General features: G+C 42.3%; 2 protein-coding genes across 6 annotated transcripts in view; one reads left to right on the top strand and one right to left on the bottom strand.

Moving 5' to 3' along the window:
* The first annotated feature begins 90 nt into the window (after window positions 1-90).
* TEFM (transcription elongation factor, mitochondrial) lies at window positions 91-10,114 on the top strand. Of its 4 annotated transcripts, none has more exons than XM_081933496.1 (4): window positions 91-469; window positions 4,087-4,166; window positions 5,715-5,861; window positions 9,487-10,114. In XM_081933496.1, the coding sequence occupies exons 1-4, from the start codon at window positions 439-441 to the stop codon at window positions 9,925-9,927; spliced, it is 699 nt and encodes a 232-aa protein (XP_081789622.1). In that variant the 5' UTR covers window positions 91-438; the 3' UTR covers window positions 9,928-10,114. The 4 variants fall into 4 exon arrangements, with proteins under 4 accessions (XP_081789622.1, XP_081789620.1, XP_081789621.1 ...); XM_081933494.1 differs by having other exon boundaries at window positions 3,739-4,166; XM_081933495.1 differs by lacking the exon at window positions 91-469 and adding an exon at window positions 1,420-1,718.
* Window positions 10,115-10,475: 361 nt separating this feature from the next.
* The window catches only part of ATAD5 (ATPase family AAA domain containing 5), a 33,988-nt gene continuing 27,971 nt past the window's right edge, over window positions 10,476-16,492 (bottom strand). For both annotated transcript variants that reach the window (XM_081933134.1, XM_081933135.1), the window contains exons 20-23: window positions 15,376-15,554; window positions 12,972-13,798; window positions 12,025-12,189; window positions 10,476-11,142 (exon numbers count right to left, since the gene is read on the bottom strand). In XM_081933134.1, coding sequence (XP_081789260.1) covers window positions 11,070-11,142; window positions 12,025-12,189; window positions 12,972-13,798; window positions 15,376-15,554 — 1,244 coding nt within the window. In that variant the 3' untranslated portion in view covers window positions 10,476-11,069. The remainder of the gene's footprint in view (window positions 11,143-12,024; window positions 12,190-12,971; window positions 13,799-15,375; window positions 15,555-16,492) is intronic.

Genomic DNA, 16,492 nt, shown 5'->3' with positions numbered 1-16,492 from the left:
TTGTCACACTGCGCTGGCCACGCCCGCTGGGCCGCTTTCCCCGGAGGGCGGAGCGGTGCGAGAAACAAAACAAAAACCAGCGGCTTAGGCGGAACTCACCCCGGCTGGCTCCAAATAGAACCGAAACGACACGGATGGTGTTATTTTTCGTTGTCGCCGAGATGGAAGACAAGGATCTTCCATGCATGCATGCATGCATGCATGCCTTCTGGCCAGTTTTTGACTTCTGGCAACTACCTGGTTTAATCCCTGCGGTTTTCCTGGTAAGTCCCAAAGGTGGTTTTTCCAAAACGCAATTGGATTTTCTAGTTTTTCTTTCTTTTAAGCCATTTCGCTTCTCATCCAAGAAGCTTCAGAGCTTCTTTGAAATGTCTTCAAAGAAAGAAAAAACCGGAAAGTCCAGTTGCCTCTTGAAATAAAGCCACCTTTGGGACAACCATGACCGAGAATCTCCATAGACATTTTCCTGGTAAGTTTTTCCGGAAGTGATCAGAAATGGTATAGGCAGGGTCCCCTGCTTGAGCAGGGGGTTGGACTAGATGACCTACAAGAACCCTTTCAACTCTGTTGTTCTGTATTTCTAAGTGGTTTGCCAATGCCTCCTTTTCAGGACTGAGGGAAAGTGACTAGTCAGGTCACCCCTAAGGCAGAATTAAAACTGCAGTTTCTTAAGTACTGTAAATACTGATAGAAGAGGATATTTGTAGCTCAGGCTTGAAACTTTACAGTAAGAAAAGCATTTGTCAAGTACGCAAATTCAACAGAAAATTTGGGCTCAATTGTGATTGTAAATCGAGGTCTACCTGAATGCCAATAATGTACTTTCCTATTGTTCATCTTGGAATATTTATAAATGCAACTAAAAGGGCAGCACACGGAAAAAATAACTGATTTTCCAGCTGCAGCTGTTTATCAAGACATTTCATTTTTTTTACTGCTGCATTTAGGGAAAATGTGACTCCTTCCCAGGGGACGAATCATGGTTTCCTATTATTTTAGTATGACAACATCCACTCTATTTCACTTAAGAGGTGGGGTAGAACAAGGAGAAATTTCCCCAAAAAACCCCCACCCAAAACACAAGGGCATTTGGAACATAGCTATAAATATGCCTATGGTACCACATTAACATAGTTTTGCTCCTCAAAAATGTTCATAATGACGATGATGGTTTGTATGCTTGCATGTTAACACCTTGGACACCTAGACAGCACACTGCTCAACATAGAAAGGAAATGTATGATATAAAACAATACAAAAGGTTTCAATTTTTTTAAAAAGAACAATACATCCTCTTGTTACATTGTCCAAGGAGCCGTGACGTTAGCCAGGCTTCTCAAGTTACTCCGGGCACACCCCAGGCCGTCTCGCCTCCCTGTTTCCCAGCGATTTGACGACTGGGGGATGGGGTGGGGGAGGGAAGAGTTGTTTTGCACAGAGTCCTTGCTCCGAAGCCTCTCTTTCGAGGGATTTGTGGATCCCCTTCCTCATACAATCTGACAGAGAGAGAGAGAGAGAGATTGCGAAACCTCCGGGCGCGCAGAGGAGCCTTTTCCCGCTGGGGCCGGAACTATCCACGCGAGCTTTCAGGCAGCCGGTCCTTTGCTTTTGGGGAACCGGGCAAACAGGATGCGGGGGAGAGGAGGAAAAAATGGGTGGCGCCGGTTAGAAGAAGGCGAGGATGAGTCTGAAGCGCCTGCCCGGGCTCTTCTGGGGCGGTAAGGAGGCGGCATTAAGGAAGCGGCTGCCCTCCGAGCGGCCGCTTTTGCAGGCGTTGCTGGCGGGAGGGACGGGGGAGTTTTGCAGACGGTCGGCTAGCTTTTGAAAGCGGGTGTCGCCAAGCTTGAGCGATCAGAAAAAAAATAACATTTTGTCCTTTGCTGCTGCCACGGAATTCGAAGTAATGTTGGCTAGATGGACAAGGGTGTGTGTGTGTGTGTGACACCGGTCACACATTTTCATGCAGGAGAACGGGATTAGTGCCTGTCTCTGTTAATTGCACGCTTGTAAAATATACAGCGATCCCAGGAAGCAAATGAAGATTGCTTCCAGGTTGATAGGTTATGTTTCCCTCCCCCCCCAATTTATTGCGTGGGGCTTTTTGTAATCCATCACAACTGGAGGACACGTTTGAAGAAAACTCCGTCAACATATTTGGTCTAGCACTAGAGGGCAAGCTAGAAAGTGGGAGCTCTGGTGTCCTTAGGCATGAAAGCCCTGGTGGGTGACCGTGGGCCGGTTTTATCTCTCAGCCCTACTCGCTTCACAGGGTGGTTGTGGTGGGGAAAAATAGGTGGAAGGAGTATTAGGTATGTTTGCTGCCTTGAGTTATTTCTGAAAACAATAAAGGTGGGATAAAAATAATACTCTGATGTTAAAGGGAGGCAAGAAATGCATATTTATTGTTATATTATGTAGCGTATACTGGAGGTGGCAACCCTTTGAGAGCTGTGTGCAACAAAATTTCACTTTAATGTATGCCAAATAGTGTACATTCAAAGTGAGAATAAACCTATTCTATTCAATTATTCCATTCCACTCCACTCCATGCTATGCTATGTTATTCTACTCTACTCTACTCTACCCTACCCTTCTATTCCTATTCTATTCATGTAGCTGGTGGGTCCTGCGGTTATATTGGCAGCATATCTTCATGGACTATCTCTGACCAGATGTTAGGCAGTAGGTCAGGATTTTTTTAGATTTAGCAGTGAGAATGGAGCAAACTGCTTGAGTACAGTTTTGTCTGGTACGTTCACTCTGCTGTGAAGAAGCTAGGGGCTTGTAAAAATCTGGTTCCTTCATAGGTTTAGTAATGATGGATAAACGTTTCCCAAAATCATCCAGATCACTTACACTGTTCATTTTTATTATTGCATGCATTTTGAAGTGTTTGAGTATGTTGGGCAGACATCTAAATCAAAGGGCAAAATATGATTTGGAGCACATGTGCACATAGCATGTTTTGTGAATCTCCCAAACTAAATACATTCATTACCTGGGAGCATGTATCAGCTGCAAAGGGCAGTTTTAAGAGCTCAGGGAAAAGATGCACCTCTTTTAAGCTGTTTCTGACAATCACAGTGCTTTTTGTTTCACATCTTTATCATTTGAATAAAATTAAGCTGAACTATCCAAGCAAATGAATAACTGTTGTTATTGTTGACGTAGAAGCATTTATCAAATATCTGGGGTAAGAGACAAAGTATCTGGTAGCCACATGTTTTGCATTAAGTGGTTTGTTGAACTGTAATTATTCAATAAATTGCATTTAGTTGCATTTGCCTGATGTGCTCTACTAAAAAAGCATGATAAATGTACTAAACATATCTCACTGTTTGCACTTTGTAATTCATGGAGTCCCTCAATTGCAAAATGATTCTGCAATTGAGATTAGCAACCAAAATTGGGTAACTAGAAACCTTAAATGAGGCCTGATTTGAGTTCACACAACATTGTGAGTTAAAAAATGGGGACATATAACACTGACAGAGCCTAAACAAACAACAGCTGTTCTCATAAAGTTAATTGAAGAAAAAAATGGGATCAAATGGTTCAGCTTTTGGTAGAATCTTTAGAATATGTGAGTAATACTTTGAAGAATTCACATCTAAATTGAGAAAAGTGTCTTCGCATTTCTAGTGGATCTAACTTGGAACCTGGCTTCATCAGTAAATGCTTGAACTAATGTTGTTACTGGTGCTAGTGGAATGATTGAAATCTACCCTTAATTTTCAGGAAGGAGATGCTTCCTTCAGGTTCTGCTTCCTTCGTCTCAAGGTCTTTGGTATTCTAAGAAATCTACATGTGCCAGGAAACAGATTTCTCCATCAGGAACGGAAGCAAAAGATGCAATAGACACCTTGTTTTCTTCTGAACAGCAATCTGCTATTCTGCAGTTCCTCAATTCAGCATCCGAAGAAGAACTTTCTGCAGTTAAACTATTGCAAGGGAAAAAGTATCTTAATGTAATGGAGTATAGAAACAACCATGGGCCATTTCAGGAATTACAAAGTTTACTGCAAGTGCCTTCTTTTCGGTATAAAACAGCGGTTAAAGTATGCAACTTTATTCTCAACCCTCTAGAAAAAGACGAGAAAAAAACATGCAATCCTATGTCTGCCAGGAAATGCATCAGTCCTTCAATTAAAAGAGACAGGTTAAAGGTACGATCTTCAGCAGGTCTGGGTGTTTTCCTCTACATCCTAATGTAGAGTTTATCTTTGTGTAATTGAGAGCCGCTCTTTCAATGTAACTGCCTTTCCAAAGTTTAGTAATTGAATATTAAACTTTGTAGTAGTATGACTTATTTCCATGGGAGAGAACAGTGGAGACTTGATTGTTACAAAAATCACTTGTGAATTATTTTGCATTTTGAGGTAGGTTGGTAACTGAGAAGGAGTTGGGCAAGATAAGAAAAGCTCTGTAATTCACAGTGGTGAGTGTGCAGCCTTAAATAACAAACGAACACATTCACATTCCGCAATGAGTCCCAAATAGTTGTAAAGAGTCCTACAGTAGGCTGCCAAAGGTTTTCGGGATAAGGCTGAAAAGCACCCACCTTTATCTTCCTTGAAACGCTGCCAAAGACTTAATTGGCAATTAACTTGGCAAGACCATACAGAACAAATAGTCCAAACTGAACTTCAGAAGGTAAACTGACCAGCACGAACCAAGTTGCTTCCTGCAAAGGCTCATATGCCTTTGCTCCTCCTTTATGTCCTATGGGAGGGCCAGTCACCTTCAAGCCTTACTCCTGAGTCATGCCTTCTGTCTTAACTGTTCTTGCCTTCTGGTAGCTTTGCGCATGCGTGCACTGGGAACAGGGGGAATCTGTTCCCCTGCCTCGCTGATGTTCGACTCTGGAGGCAGCACATAACTCCCAGATGGCCCTGGCCCCCTCTCTGCCTCCAACGCAGAGCCCTCGTCCCAGCCTTCCCCAGACTCCAGGACTGGCCCATGTTCCTTCCCAACCTCCTTGCTGTCCTTGCTCTGCAGGCCGGTGGCTGACCACAACATAAATATACACTTGATTTTAATGCATGGAAACTCAACCAATTGAGTTTATGATTAATGAACATCTTTAGGATTCATATGCCTTGAAGATTAATAACCATCCTGTCTTTGCTTTATATATTTTTTAAAATCCAAATAAATGTATGGTGGTCTAAGAATTTTGTACCTACCTTTGTTCTGTAGCAATTCCATGTTCTCTAGCAAGTGGAGGAAAAGTAATACAGGTAGTCGTTGACTTACGACCTTTCCTTTAATGACTTCGAAGTTGCAATGGCAGCAAAAAAAAAAAAAAAGTGGCTCAGGGAAGTGTTTTTCACATTTATGACCGTTGCAACATCCCCACGGTTAGGTGATCAAAATTTAGATGCATGGCATGTTTTTATGACAGCTGCAGTGTCCCGAGGTCACGTGATCACCATATGCGACCTTCTGACAGGCAAAGTCAATGGGGAAGCCAGAATCGCTTTACAGCTGTGTTACTAACTTAACAATTGCAGTGATTCACTTAATACCTGTGGCAAAAAAAGGTTGTAAAATGGGACAAATCTTGCTTAACAAACTGTCTTGCTTAGCAACAGAAATTTTGGGCTCAATTGTAGTCGTACGTCGAGGACTACTTGTATTTTTACTTGCATCAGAAACCTGGTGGCTGTAAATATTTAACTGCTGATAACTTTTTTTTTCATTTCTCCCTTCAGACTGCAAACAGTATTGTGTCTATTGTTTTTGGCGTGCAAAAAATTTCATGGGCTCATGTTAACAGACATTTGGTTGTGCAGAACTGGCATTTGGAAAACTACAGATGTAAGGAAGAAACATTCACACCAGCAGTGTACCATGAGACAGTAAGCCATCTTATCTTGCCTTGGTGGGATACCCTTTTTCATTCTTGAAGTGTTACAGTTTTACAGCAGCTGGGAGGTCTGTATGTCACACGTGCGAACTCATGATGTTAATTATAGCCACCTGCAGTCTTATAGAATTGGTCTCCGATAAATAAACAGTATCATGTGTGAAGGGCTTTTGTGAAGCGCTATATCATGATACTAGCTGGATACCCATACTTCGCGACAAAACTATGTGATCGAGCAATGCAGGAGAAATGTGGTTCAGTCCGGTTCAATCCGTTGGCTCAGTGGTGGTCGGTGATTGAAACACATAAGGGAATATCGCTCCCGATGCCTTGAATCCGGAAGCAGTTCCATAGGTAGAAGGTGTAGACATTTTTGTGAGGTACTGACATTTAGTACTGTAAGGAGCCCCAGACCATTCCTGAGTAAAGGAGTGGAATGTCTGCCAGTTTGAACTGAGGTAACAGTATGTAAGGCAACTGGCAATTGGAACAGAGCTTTCCAGGTGGGGAGGAAGAGTAGAACTCCTTAGCATCAGAGTGTGTTAATTACTGTATAAGAAATACTAATGATCTGATGGTCATTTCGAAAAATCCTTTCTTAGCGAGCACCTAGAAGCCAAGAGGAACATACGTGCCAAATTTCAAGTTTGTAGGCTTTACGGTTCTGGAAATTTCATGATGAATGAGTGGCATTTGGCTTTTATATATATTATATTATATATCCTTAGGACAGAAAGGGGAAGTAGTGAGCTCCCTCCCATATTTGGGCATACCAGGGTTTGTAACACAAATACATACCTATTTCCCTGGCTCAGCTGATAAGGAGGAGAGCCTGTGGCTTAGTGGCTAAGATATCTGCCTAATATGTAATACAGCCCAGGTTCGAATCCCAGTAAGGGTATGGCTAGCTGATGAGAGCTAAATAGCTTGAAATAGATCTATACTAGTCTCCCTTTATTTATTTATCAGCACAAATATAACACAAATATAAAAAGGCAACATTAAAAATAAAAATATGGTTTTTTGCCTGGATGGTCCTCTGTAATGAGCCGAAGGACAGAAAGGGGGAGTAGTGAGCTCCCTCCCATATTTGGGCATACCAGGGGTTGTAACACAAATACATATATATATATATATATATATACACACACATCAGTGGTGGTTCCAGATCCCGTTGCAACCGGTATGGTGCAATGGGGCCCAGTGTCCACCACATAAAAGCGCGCAGTGCGCACATGCTTCCTACCCTCCAGCGATGCCTCCGCGACGCTCCAGCTGCTCGGCGGAGCATTGCGCAGGCGCCATATGCGCCATGCACATGCGCAGAAGCACCAAAGAGTTTAGATACAGGTAAGGACGATGGGTGGGCGGGTGGGCCCTCCGGAGCACTGTATCGGAATGGTACCCAGTGCTCCAGGCAGCACTGCTACGCCTGTACCGGGGCGTACGGCCAGCAACCCACCACTGATATATATTGATTAATCTGCTACCTTATGCAGGGATCGCTGGAAAGATTCTAACAGTGGAGAAGAGTCTGGAAACATGACTGAAAACTGCAGGATGTATTGGGGGAAAAGCACTCCCATGTTTGTCCAGGGTGAAGTTGGAAAGGCCGGGTCCCTTGCTGTCTCATTTGACAGGGAGAAGAATAATCTGTTGAAGGTTAAATGGGAATTAACCTGACCCTCTCACCTTATGCAGATCAGCCTCAGGCACCATTGGCTTTTCAAGCATTGGGAGAAAACACAGTGGGCTGTTTTTTGCAAAAAAAAAAAAAAAGGGCACGCAGAGGCTTTGGGAGGCTCGTAGAGTGCTTCTGGGGGCTGGGGGGGGGGGAAACAGACCATTCTTTGCTCTCTTTTTCCCTCCCCCGCCCCCAGGAGCACTCTGGAAACTTCCTAAAGGGTATGCACCAGTGGTGGGTTGCAGGTGGTATGTCCCGGTACGGGTGTACCGGAGCCTGCCTGGAGCACTGGGTACCTGTCCTTTAAGCCTTTGGTACTTCCGCGCACGCGCATGGCATGTATGGTGCCTGTGCAACGCTCCGCTGAGCAGCTGGAGCATTGCACAGGCTTGCAGAGATGTCCCAGGCAGGTATGACGCATGCGCGCGTCCTGCACGTCCATGTGGGTGATGCCGGGCCCATTCCATCCATGCCGGTTGGAACGGTATCCGGAACCTATCACTGCTATGCACAGTCTTTTTTGCAACGGGGCAGGGTTTTGGTAGGCCAAAAATGCTGTGTTCAATGTATAAGATGCGCTCAGATTTCCACCCTCTTTTTTGAGGGAAAAGGGTGCGTCTTATACTCCGAAAAATGCGGTACTTAGCTATATACTTCATCCCTTGATTTCAACGTGAATGCTAATAAAACAGGAAAAGAAGGGTGTTAATCCCAAGCACAGGTAATCTTCCATTTGCAACCATCCATTTATTGACCATTCAAGGTTAAACAGGCACTGAAAAATTATGACCATTTTTCATACTTACGTCCGTAACGACATTCCCAATGGTCATATGATCAAAACTCGGATGCTTGGCAATTGGCATGGATGAGTGGTGTTCCCCTAGTCATGTGATCACCATTTGCAACTTTCTAGCAAGCAAAGTTAATGGGGAAGCCAGATTCATTTAACAACGGTTAGTAACTTAACTGCAATGATTCCCTTAACAACTGTGGCAAGAAAGGTTGGAAAAATGGAGCAAAACTCACTTCACAATAATCTTGCTTAGCAACAAAAAATGTGGGCTCCATTGTGGTTGCATGTTGAAGACTACCGGTAGTTCTAATAATTCCATGGGGCATGTATTATACATACGTGACTATTTTGCCAGGGTTTTTTTCCCTCCCTCTATCACCCATCTTTGTTCTAGAGCAGCGGATTCCAACCTTTCTGGCTCCCGTTGGCAGGGAGAGGGGATGGTGTTGCATGCACACCTGCTGCTTGCACAAATGGAGCTTTAGGCGCTTGCGTCCTCACCGACTTGCCTGCCACTTGCACAGCCAATCCCAGCCTAGGGGTTGGGAATCCATTCTAGAGTGCACCTTAACTTTTTGCAGGGACATGCACAAAAATAGCCTCCGGTGTGTTCAGCTAGCAAAAATCTGCCAGATCTACTCACTTTTGAGCAGAATATTTCCATCTAGATATCTATGGAGATTCTCAAGTCATCCATGGTTGTCCCAACGGTGCTTTTTCAAGAAGCAACTAGACTTTCTGGGTTTTTTTTTCTTTGAAGACGTTTCACTTCTCATCCAAGAAGCTTCTTCAGCTCTTGGATGAGAAGTTTATTCTCAGAGCTGAAAAGGCTTCTTGGATGAGAAGCAAAACGTCTTCAAAGAAATATCAGAAAGTCCAGTTGCCTCTTGAAAGAGCACCTTTGAGATTCCCATCTAGAGGAAGTTTTTGATGGACCCAATCCATTCTCCGCCAAGTTAAATCCTGAGTTTGTACACTTAGTCATTGAAAACTGCTTTTAAGGTACAGTTCAAAATAATTTCATTGTAGTGTATACGTACATTTCTAGTAGATTTAATGTAACCAATGCATGCTTTAGGATTTGTGGTGCTGCATTATTTGAGTTTGATAAAACTGACTTATACTTGTTTGTTTCAGGTATCTACTATAATATCCAAGATTCCTGAAGCAGACTTTTATGTTTTGGAAAAGATTGGACTTCCCCCCACAAATGCTGCCTTGTTTCCAGTAACGTTGCACCTTCGCATAATGGAAGCTGTACTTTTTGCATTATTGCAAAAAAGTTTTGGAAAGGATGGAGAACCCAAAGTGCTGAGCATCGCCCGGAATGCTGTAGGCAGATATTTTGGGCTGATGTTGGGAGAGGCACGAATTAGTGGAGTGGACCTTGTAAAACAGTTTCTGTTGGACTCTGCTACACAAACATCCCGTGTGAGCTTTGCAAGCAGCGTAGTTGCCAGGCATATGCATATATTATCAGGTAATACATGGAAAAGAGAGGAGGAACTATGTGATTCATTATTGCAGGCAATAGCTTTTTATGAGCTTCTGGTATTGCACACCGATGAACTGTCTTAAGAATCAAATAAATTAATGATTGTGCGACTTCTGGATCGTACAATAAATCTGTGACATTTGATGTAACATTACAAAAGTTGAAAGTGTTAATGTTAAAATTATTTCCTGTTCTCAGGAACCTATCTTAACACTCTTTAACTTTAGGTAACAATTGAACGCATTCAAAATAAAATAATTATATAATGAACATGTTTTGGGTCAGTGACAAGTAATAAATAAGCAAACTGTCAAATGTTTCAAAGCCATATTGTATGCCTGGTAGAAGATGCTAAGTGCTTAACCTCATGTTGCCAAGAGGGCTGTTTTTTTTTTTTAAAAAAAGAGAGATTTTAATGATTATTTTTCCACTTGGCCAACTGACATGCAATAGACTTTAGGAGTTACCAAGTATGGAAATACTACTTTCTTTTATTCTAATCTAAACAACCTTCATTATTAGGGTTAAAAGTAGTACAAGGAACATGGGAATTACCTAGGAAGAAATGAGTAGGGGAGCCTAAAATTTGCATTTTTACATCACAAAAATCACCATATAAAAAGTCACGCCCTTCCTTCCAGATATTTTATTTCATTGCAGGGATAGAAACTTTTAAAAAACAAGCGTTGGTACAATAATGAAATAGTATAAAAAGATGTACAGAAATGCAGACAAACAGCTGAAAAGAGCTGTTAATGTAACAAAGGGATTTACAAAATTCACTGTTTTCCCTTACAGATTTTGCCCGCTAGAGACAAATGTACAGGTCTGCATGTTTGCAGATGCATGCAACACACCCACCACATAAATCTAAAGTAGGGTAATTGTTGTGTGACACCTATTAACATTTGGTTAATCTGGATCTATTGTTAGATCAATTCAAATAGATGCTTTTTAAAAAGTTTAACACTACATCAACTTATTGACTTTCTGGTATTAAGATGTTTATTAACATTAGAAAGACTCATCTTTTTCAAGTCAATTACCTGATTGTATTGATAAGCTTAAAGCTGGTTTTTTTAAAGCATCTATTTGAATGTATGTACTGTTATACAAATTAAAAGCAACCAGTTGGTATATCTGCATCCTTCATAAATAAAGATTAAAAATATAATCGTCTTTTGAATATACATTTGTATTTACAATGTTATTCTTGGCCACTGTTTTAAGGAAAGTCAGTTGCCAGGCTGTTCAAAATTTCTTTAGGAAGATGAATCCCTTCCAGATAGTGGAGAAACCTGTTTGGGGGGAAAGAAATAATAGTTTAGTTTCAGTATCAAGATGAAAACATCTTGATCATTTTTAACCAGATTACTTTATAACCGGGATGGCGAACCTATGGAACCTTTATAACCGGGATGGCGAACCTATGGCGAGGCGTTGCCCTGTCAGCTGGCCAGCGCGTATGTACGCGCTGGCCAGCTGAGTTCAGCCTTTTTTAAAGCCATTTTTCGCCCTCCCCAGGCTCCAGAGGCTTTATAGGAGCCTGGGGAGGGCGAAAAGAGCCTCCCCTGCCCCACTGGAGGCCTTCCAGAGACTTCATGAGCTTCCCTGAAGCCTCCGGAGTGCAAAAAACCCCAGCCCTGTGGGCAAACCGGAAGTTCGGGAACGGACTTCCGGTTTGCTCGTAGGGTTGGTTTAAGCTTCAGGGACCTTCAGGAGGGCTTAAGCCGAGCCTACGAGCAAACCGAAAGTCACTTCCGGTTTGCTCGTAGTGTCCTTTTTAGGTCCCTGAAACCTCCAAAGGGCCTGGGGGGGGGGGGGCAGGGGAGGCTGTTTTTGCCCTCCTCAGGCTCCTATAGTCTCTAGAGCCTGGGGAGGGCAAAAAAAAGCATGCAAAAAATGGGGAGAGCGCCTCTCATGCGTGCATGCACACTGGGGGGGGGGGGTGTTCACGCATTGCATTATGGGTGTGGCACGCCCACGCATGACCCCCCCTGCGCTCCCCCCTTATGGCACGCGAGCCAAAAAAGGTTAGCCATCGCTGCTTTATAATGTTGTCTTTTGTCTGTAACTCAGATACATGCATACACGGTATTCCAACACACCAGAAAGTAAATCGTTTTGAATTCAATGATTTACTTCTATAGAAGTCTGTTGAGCAACTTTAGATAACTTACCTCCTTTTTGTCTTCCCGTGTTGTTTCAGTTTCTCTGATTTACAAATGTTGCGAAGAATCGGCAGATATTCCATGACACTGGCTCGTCTGCTATTAAGACTTAAAGGTGTACTGGAAAACACATTTTTAATTAAGTCTATCCTCTTCTGTGCATTATAATGAACACTGTAAAAAAGAAAGTACATAATATATTTTTCAGAAGTGAATATTTACAGCAGATTGCTGAATTAACATCTTAAGTTTCTTAATCTTTTCCTTGTACTCTATAACAAAAGCTGAAGTATCCTTTTTAAAAATGAAAGTCTCAGGAATCATGTAACACGCAGAGATTAAGACTGGATATTCAATGTAAAAGACATACAAACAAATAACGCTAAATCTTCCATTCTCATTTTACTACTTCTAAAGCCCTAAGTTAAAGAGGAGCAGCTTGGACAAGTGTAAAATTTTTCTCCTATATTAAAGAAGTTTACCTCTAAAATAATTCTGTTGATAAAACTGTTCTCTTCCACCTTATGGTGGTGCAAGCAGTTAAAGTGCAGTACTGCAGGCTACTTCTGCTGACTGCCATCTACCTGCAATTTGGCAGTTCAAATCTCACCAGGCTCAAGGTTGACTCAGCCTTCCATCTTTCCAAGGTTGATAAAATGAGGCCCCAGATTGTTGGGGGGAAATATGTCGACTCTGTAAACTGCTTAGAGAGGGCTGTAAAGCACTGAAGTGGTATATAAGTCTTAAGTGCTATTGCTATTATAAATTAATGTGACAATGTGACAGTATCTGCCTTTGTTATCTTCATTTTCAAATTCAGCAAGAGAAATTAATATCCAGGCCTTAATCAAAATAATATAAGCTCTTTGTTCTCTTTAGATTCTTCTGCTTTACCTGGTAAGGACACTTTCCCCCTATTTCATGCTTTAAAATCTAAGAAAAAGTTTTGACTTTACCTGGAATTAGCTGCTGACTGGCCAAAGTATAAATCAGCTCGTTCTTTTGAAACATGGAGAGTGAGTTCTTCAAATTCATTCTTCCCAAGAGTTTTATTACAGGTCAAGCAACTTTCCATGATTTTTAAAATACTCTTAGAGCATTTGTTAAAACTTAATGCCTCCATTGTTGCTTTTAGTTCGCAAAAGCTTTGAGAACTCCACCAGTCAGTGTGCTCCACACTAAATTCGTCAGAGAGACCGTTTTTTATCTTCCCCTTAGTCCAAATAAAATCTCCATATTTGCCGGCCTGCTTTGATGCCTGGGTGGGTTCAGTGAAACAACAATCCAAGAGAGACATATTATCCAGGTATTCAGTTAAGGAATTTAAACACTGGGATACCAATACAGAATCTTTTGCACTGACAGATGTCCCATCCTTCGGTACCACTGGGCCAACATTCATAGGTTCCGCTGGGCCTGTTTGTTCTAAGCATGAAGCGCTTGTGTCAGGGGACAGTGTAACAAACCCAGAGTAATTTAATCCACGCTCAAATAAATCGCTATCCTCCAATACAGCCATTTTTTTCTGACATTTTGATCGTTTAGCCTTTTTCACAGGAGGGGCTCCCTCTAAGCAGTCAATCTCAATGCACATACTACTCAATGCCTTTTCTGCAATAAAGCTACATGCAGGGCTGGCTATTTCAATTGCTTCTGGAATTATGTTAAGAGGCAACGATGAGATGATTTCAAGGTTGCTATAAGTTAAGTCCGTATTCCTCATCTGGAATTCTGTGAGCAGATGTATCAGTTTATTCCAGTCTTCTTTTGTTCCGATTTCATGCTATAGAGAAAACATTAGTTCATTGTCATTAACAAAAAAGAGATTTGGAGCCTACTTGATTTTAAGGGCTGTCTTTAATCATGCCAGAAATAGCTAATAAAATCAGATACATGAAATCTGCCAGAAAAGAACATTTCGTGTTTTTAAAGAGTAATTTTCAAATGTGGTTACTTAATTCTGTAGAATTAAGTTTGTTATAATTTCTGTCTTTTAAATGACCTTTTATTCATACAGGTAGCCATGGACGTACATCCATTCATTTAAACACCTTTGAATCAGAGGTGGGTTGCTCCCAGTTAGGCCCGGATCGGGCGAACCAGTAGTGGTGGCGGTGGGAGGCTCCGCCCACCCACCCAAACGTTTCTGTACATGTGCAGAAGTGTTGCGCACACGCACGAGCAAACCAGTAGTAAAAATGGAAACCCACCACTGCTTCGAAGTTACCACTGTGTTGAAAAATGACTTACAACCAGTCCTCACATTTGTGACAGTTGCAGTGTCTCAAGGTCGTGTGATTGCTATTTGTGACCTTCCTGGGGCGCTCCCATGAACAAAAGTCAATAGGAGGGAGCCAGGCTGGCTCTAGTGCCCGGGCTGGCTACAAGACAAACATTCATTCTTGGCATATTTGAGATTCCTAGCTGCAATCCACAGAAAAACCTAGGATTGACCCCGGGCACTTTTCTCCACTAACAGGCGGCCAAGCTAAGTGCCAGAAGGACCCCATCTCGTCAATAATTCATACTAGTGGTCCACGGGATTTAAAATTATGAATTTAGTGGTCCCTGAGGTCCAAAAGGTTGGCGACCCCTGCTGTAAATGCATAAAAATGCTGCTTTGGATTTGTGAGGTTGGGTGGGGTGGGGATGGAAGAAAGCCAATGCATTAGGAAAAGGAACTGTCTTTTAAAAGTGAAGTCCTGGCTCAAACCTCTCTCCCCATGTGAGCGGAAGTAGCTAATTAGCAGACCAGCAAAAGAACAAGCATTCCTCATCCTACAACTATTCATTTGGTAACCGTTCAGTTACAACAGCGCTGAAAAAGTGACTTATGACCACCCTTAACAACCATTGTTGCAGGATCTCCTTGGTCACATGATCAAAATTCAGTCCCTTGGCAATTGACTCACATTTATGACGGTTGCAGTGTCCCGGGGTCATATAATCCCCTTTGGTGACAAGCAAAGTCAACAAGAGCAGCCAGATTTGCTTAAGAACTGTTTTACTAACTTAACAACTGCAGTGACTCGCTTAACAACTGTGGCAAGGAAGGTGGTAAAATGGGGCAAAAAATGGACTTAGCGACTGTCCTCCTTAGCAATGGAAATTTTGGGTTCAATTGTAGTTGTAAGTCGAGGACTACTTGTACCAAAGCCTGGATGGATATATATATACAGTATATACAGCCCTTTTTTTTAACCTAAGTCCAGTGAGGCTCCCTTGTTCGCTGACCATGTAATACAGCTGAGGGAAAATAAACCCAAGGACAAGGGAGAGCAAATGGATGGGCCTAGCAATATCCAGGTTGCAACATTTGGCTGAAGGTTCATTTCTTGTTAAACATTTCAGTAAATGTACCTTAAGAAATGAGAACAAATCTTCCGAAGGCAAAAATATGTTCTTCAGTCCAAGAAGATTCTCAGTGCAGCCAGTACTACATTTTGGAATATCCTCAAGACTGGGATGCCTTGAATTCGAGCTCGTTGATTCTTCGATGGAAACGTTCTGTTGTATGCCCTTTATCTCTGTCCTGTTCCCTGTACAAAAGTTTTGTACTTCAATATTGAGCGCAGCAAAAGACCACCAATTTACTTCAAATTCTAAACAGACTGGTATATTTGACCTCACTTACCGTATTTTTCAGAGTATAGGCCGCACCGGAGTATAAGCCGTACCAAGATTTTGAAGAGGTAAATTTTTTAAAAAAGTTTTTGCACTTTGCAGGTTTCCTAAAACCTCTGCACGCCTCATTTTTTATGAAAAAAGGGGCATGCAGAGAGTTTGAGAGACCTGCAAAGTGCTCCGGGGGGCGGGGGAAGAGGGAAAACAAGCAAAAAAATGGCCTGTTTTTTTGCAAAAAACAGCTTGTATAGGCTTTGGGAGACTTGTACAGTGCTCCTGGGGGCTAGGGCAAAAATGAGCAAAAAGCGGCACGTTTTTTGCTTGTTTTTGCCCTTCCCAGCTCCCAGGAACACTTTGCAGGCCTCCCAAACCCTCTTCATGTCCATTTTTGTGAAGGGGGCGGGGTTTTGGGAAGCCGAAAATGTTGTATTCAATGTATAAGACGCATCCAGATTTTCACTGTCTTTTTTTTTTTGGGGGGGGGGGGGAGGTGCGTCTTATACTCCGAAAAATATGGTAACGATGGCATCTTAAGTACATCAGAGCTAAATAAAAGATGTGCCGCAGTTTTGACCTCCTGATTTTGGAAAACTTTCTGGGGACAGATCCTGAAGGAACAACTTCAAGGTAACTGGAGGGGACCGGACCAGGCTTTATGGGATGGCTACAAATAAAGTTCTATCTCCACTACCAAATTACTACTAGACTTGTAATCACATAGTCAGATATATTCAACCAACCCACACAAGGGATAATCTGGCCCTCAGATTAATTGCTTTGAGTAACGTTGGCTAGAACTCCACCCTTCCACTTTGGTTATATATCAGTAATTCCACCTCATATTCACACTGTC

This window comes from Natrix helvetica, assembly GCF_964273705.1.
Source record: "Natrix helvetica genome assembly, chromosome: 1".
Taxonomy (NCBI): domain Eukaryota; kingdom Metazoa; phylum Chordata; class Lepidosauria; order Squamata; family Natricidae; genus Natrix; species Natrix helvetica.
This window is presented reverse-complemented; position numbering and strand designations above follow the sequence as displayed.

What these genes read in the sequence shown, in the direction of transcription:
- TEFM (XM_081933493.1), top strand. Translation starts at nt 1,682, where the DNA reads ATGAGTCTGAAGCGCCTGCCCGGGCTCTTCTGGGGCG. An exon ending in TTAAAAGAGACAGGTTAAAG is followed by an intron (nt 4,167 to 5,714) that starts GTACGATCTTCA and finishes TTCTCCCTTCAG; the next exon opens with ACTGCAAACAGTATTGTGTC. An exon ending in CAGCAGTGTACCATGAGACA is followed by an intron (nt 5,862 to 9,486) that starts GTAAGCCATCTT and finishes TGTTTGTTTCAG; the next exon opens with GTATCTACTATAATATCCAA.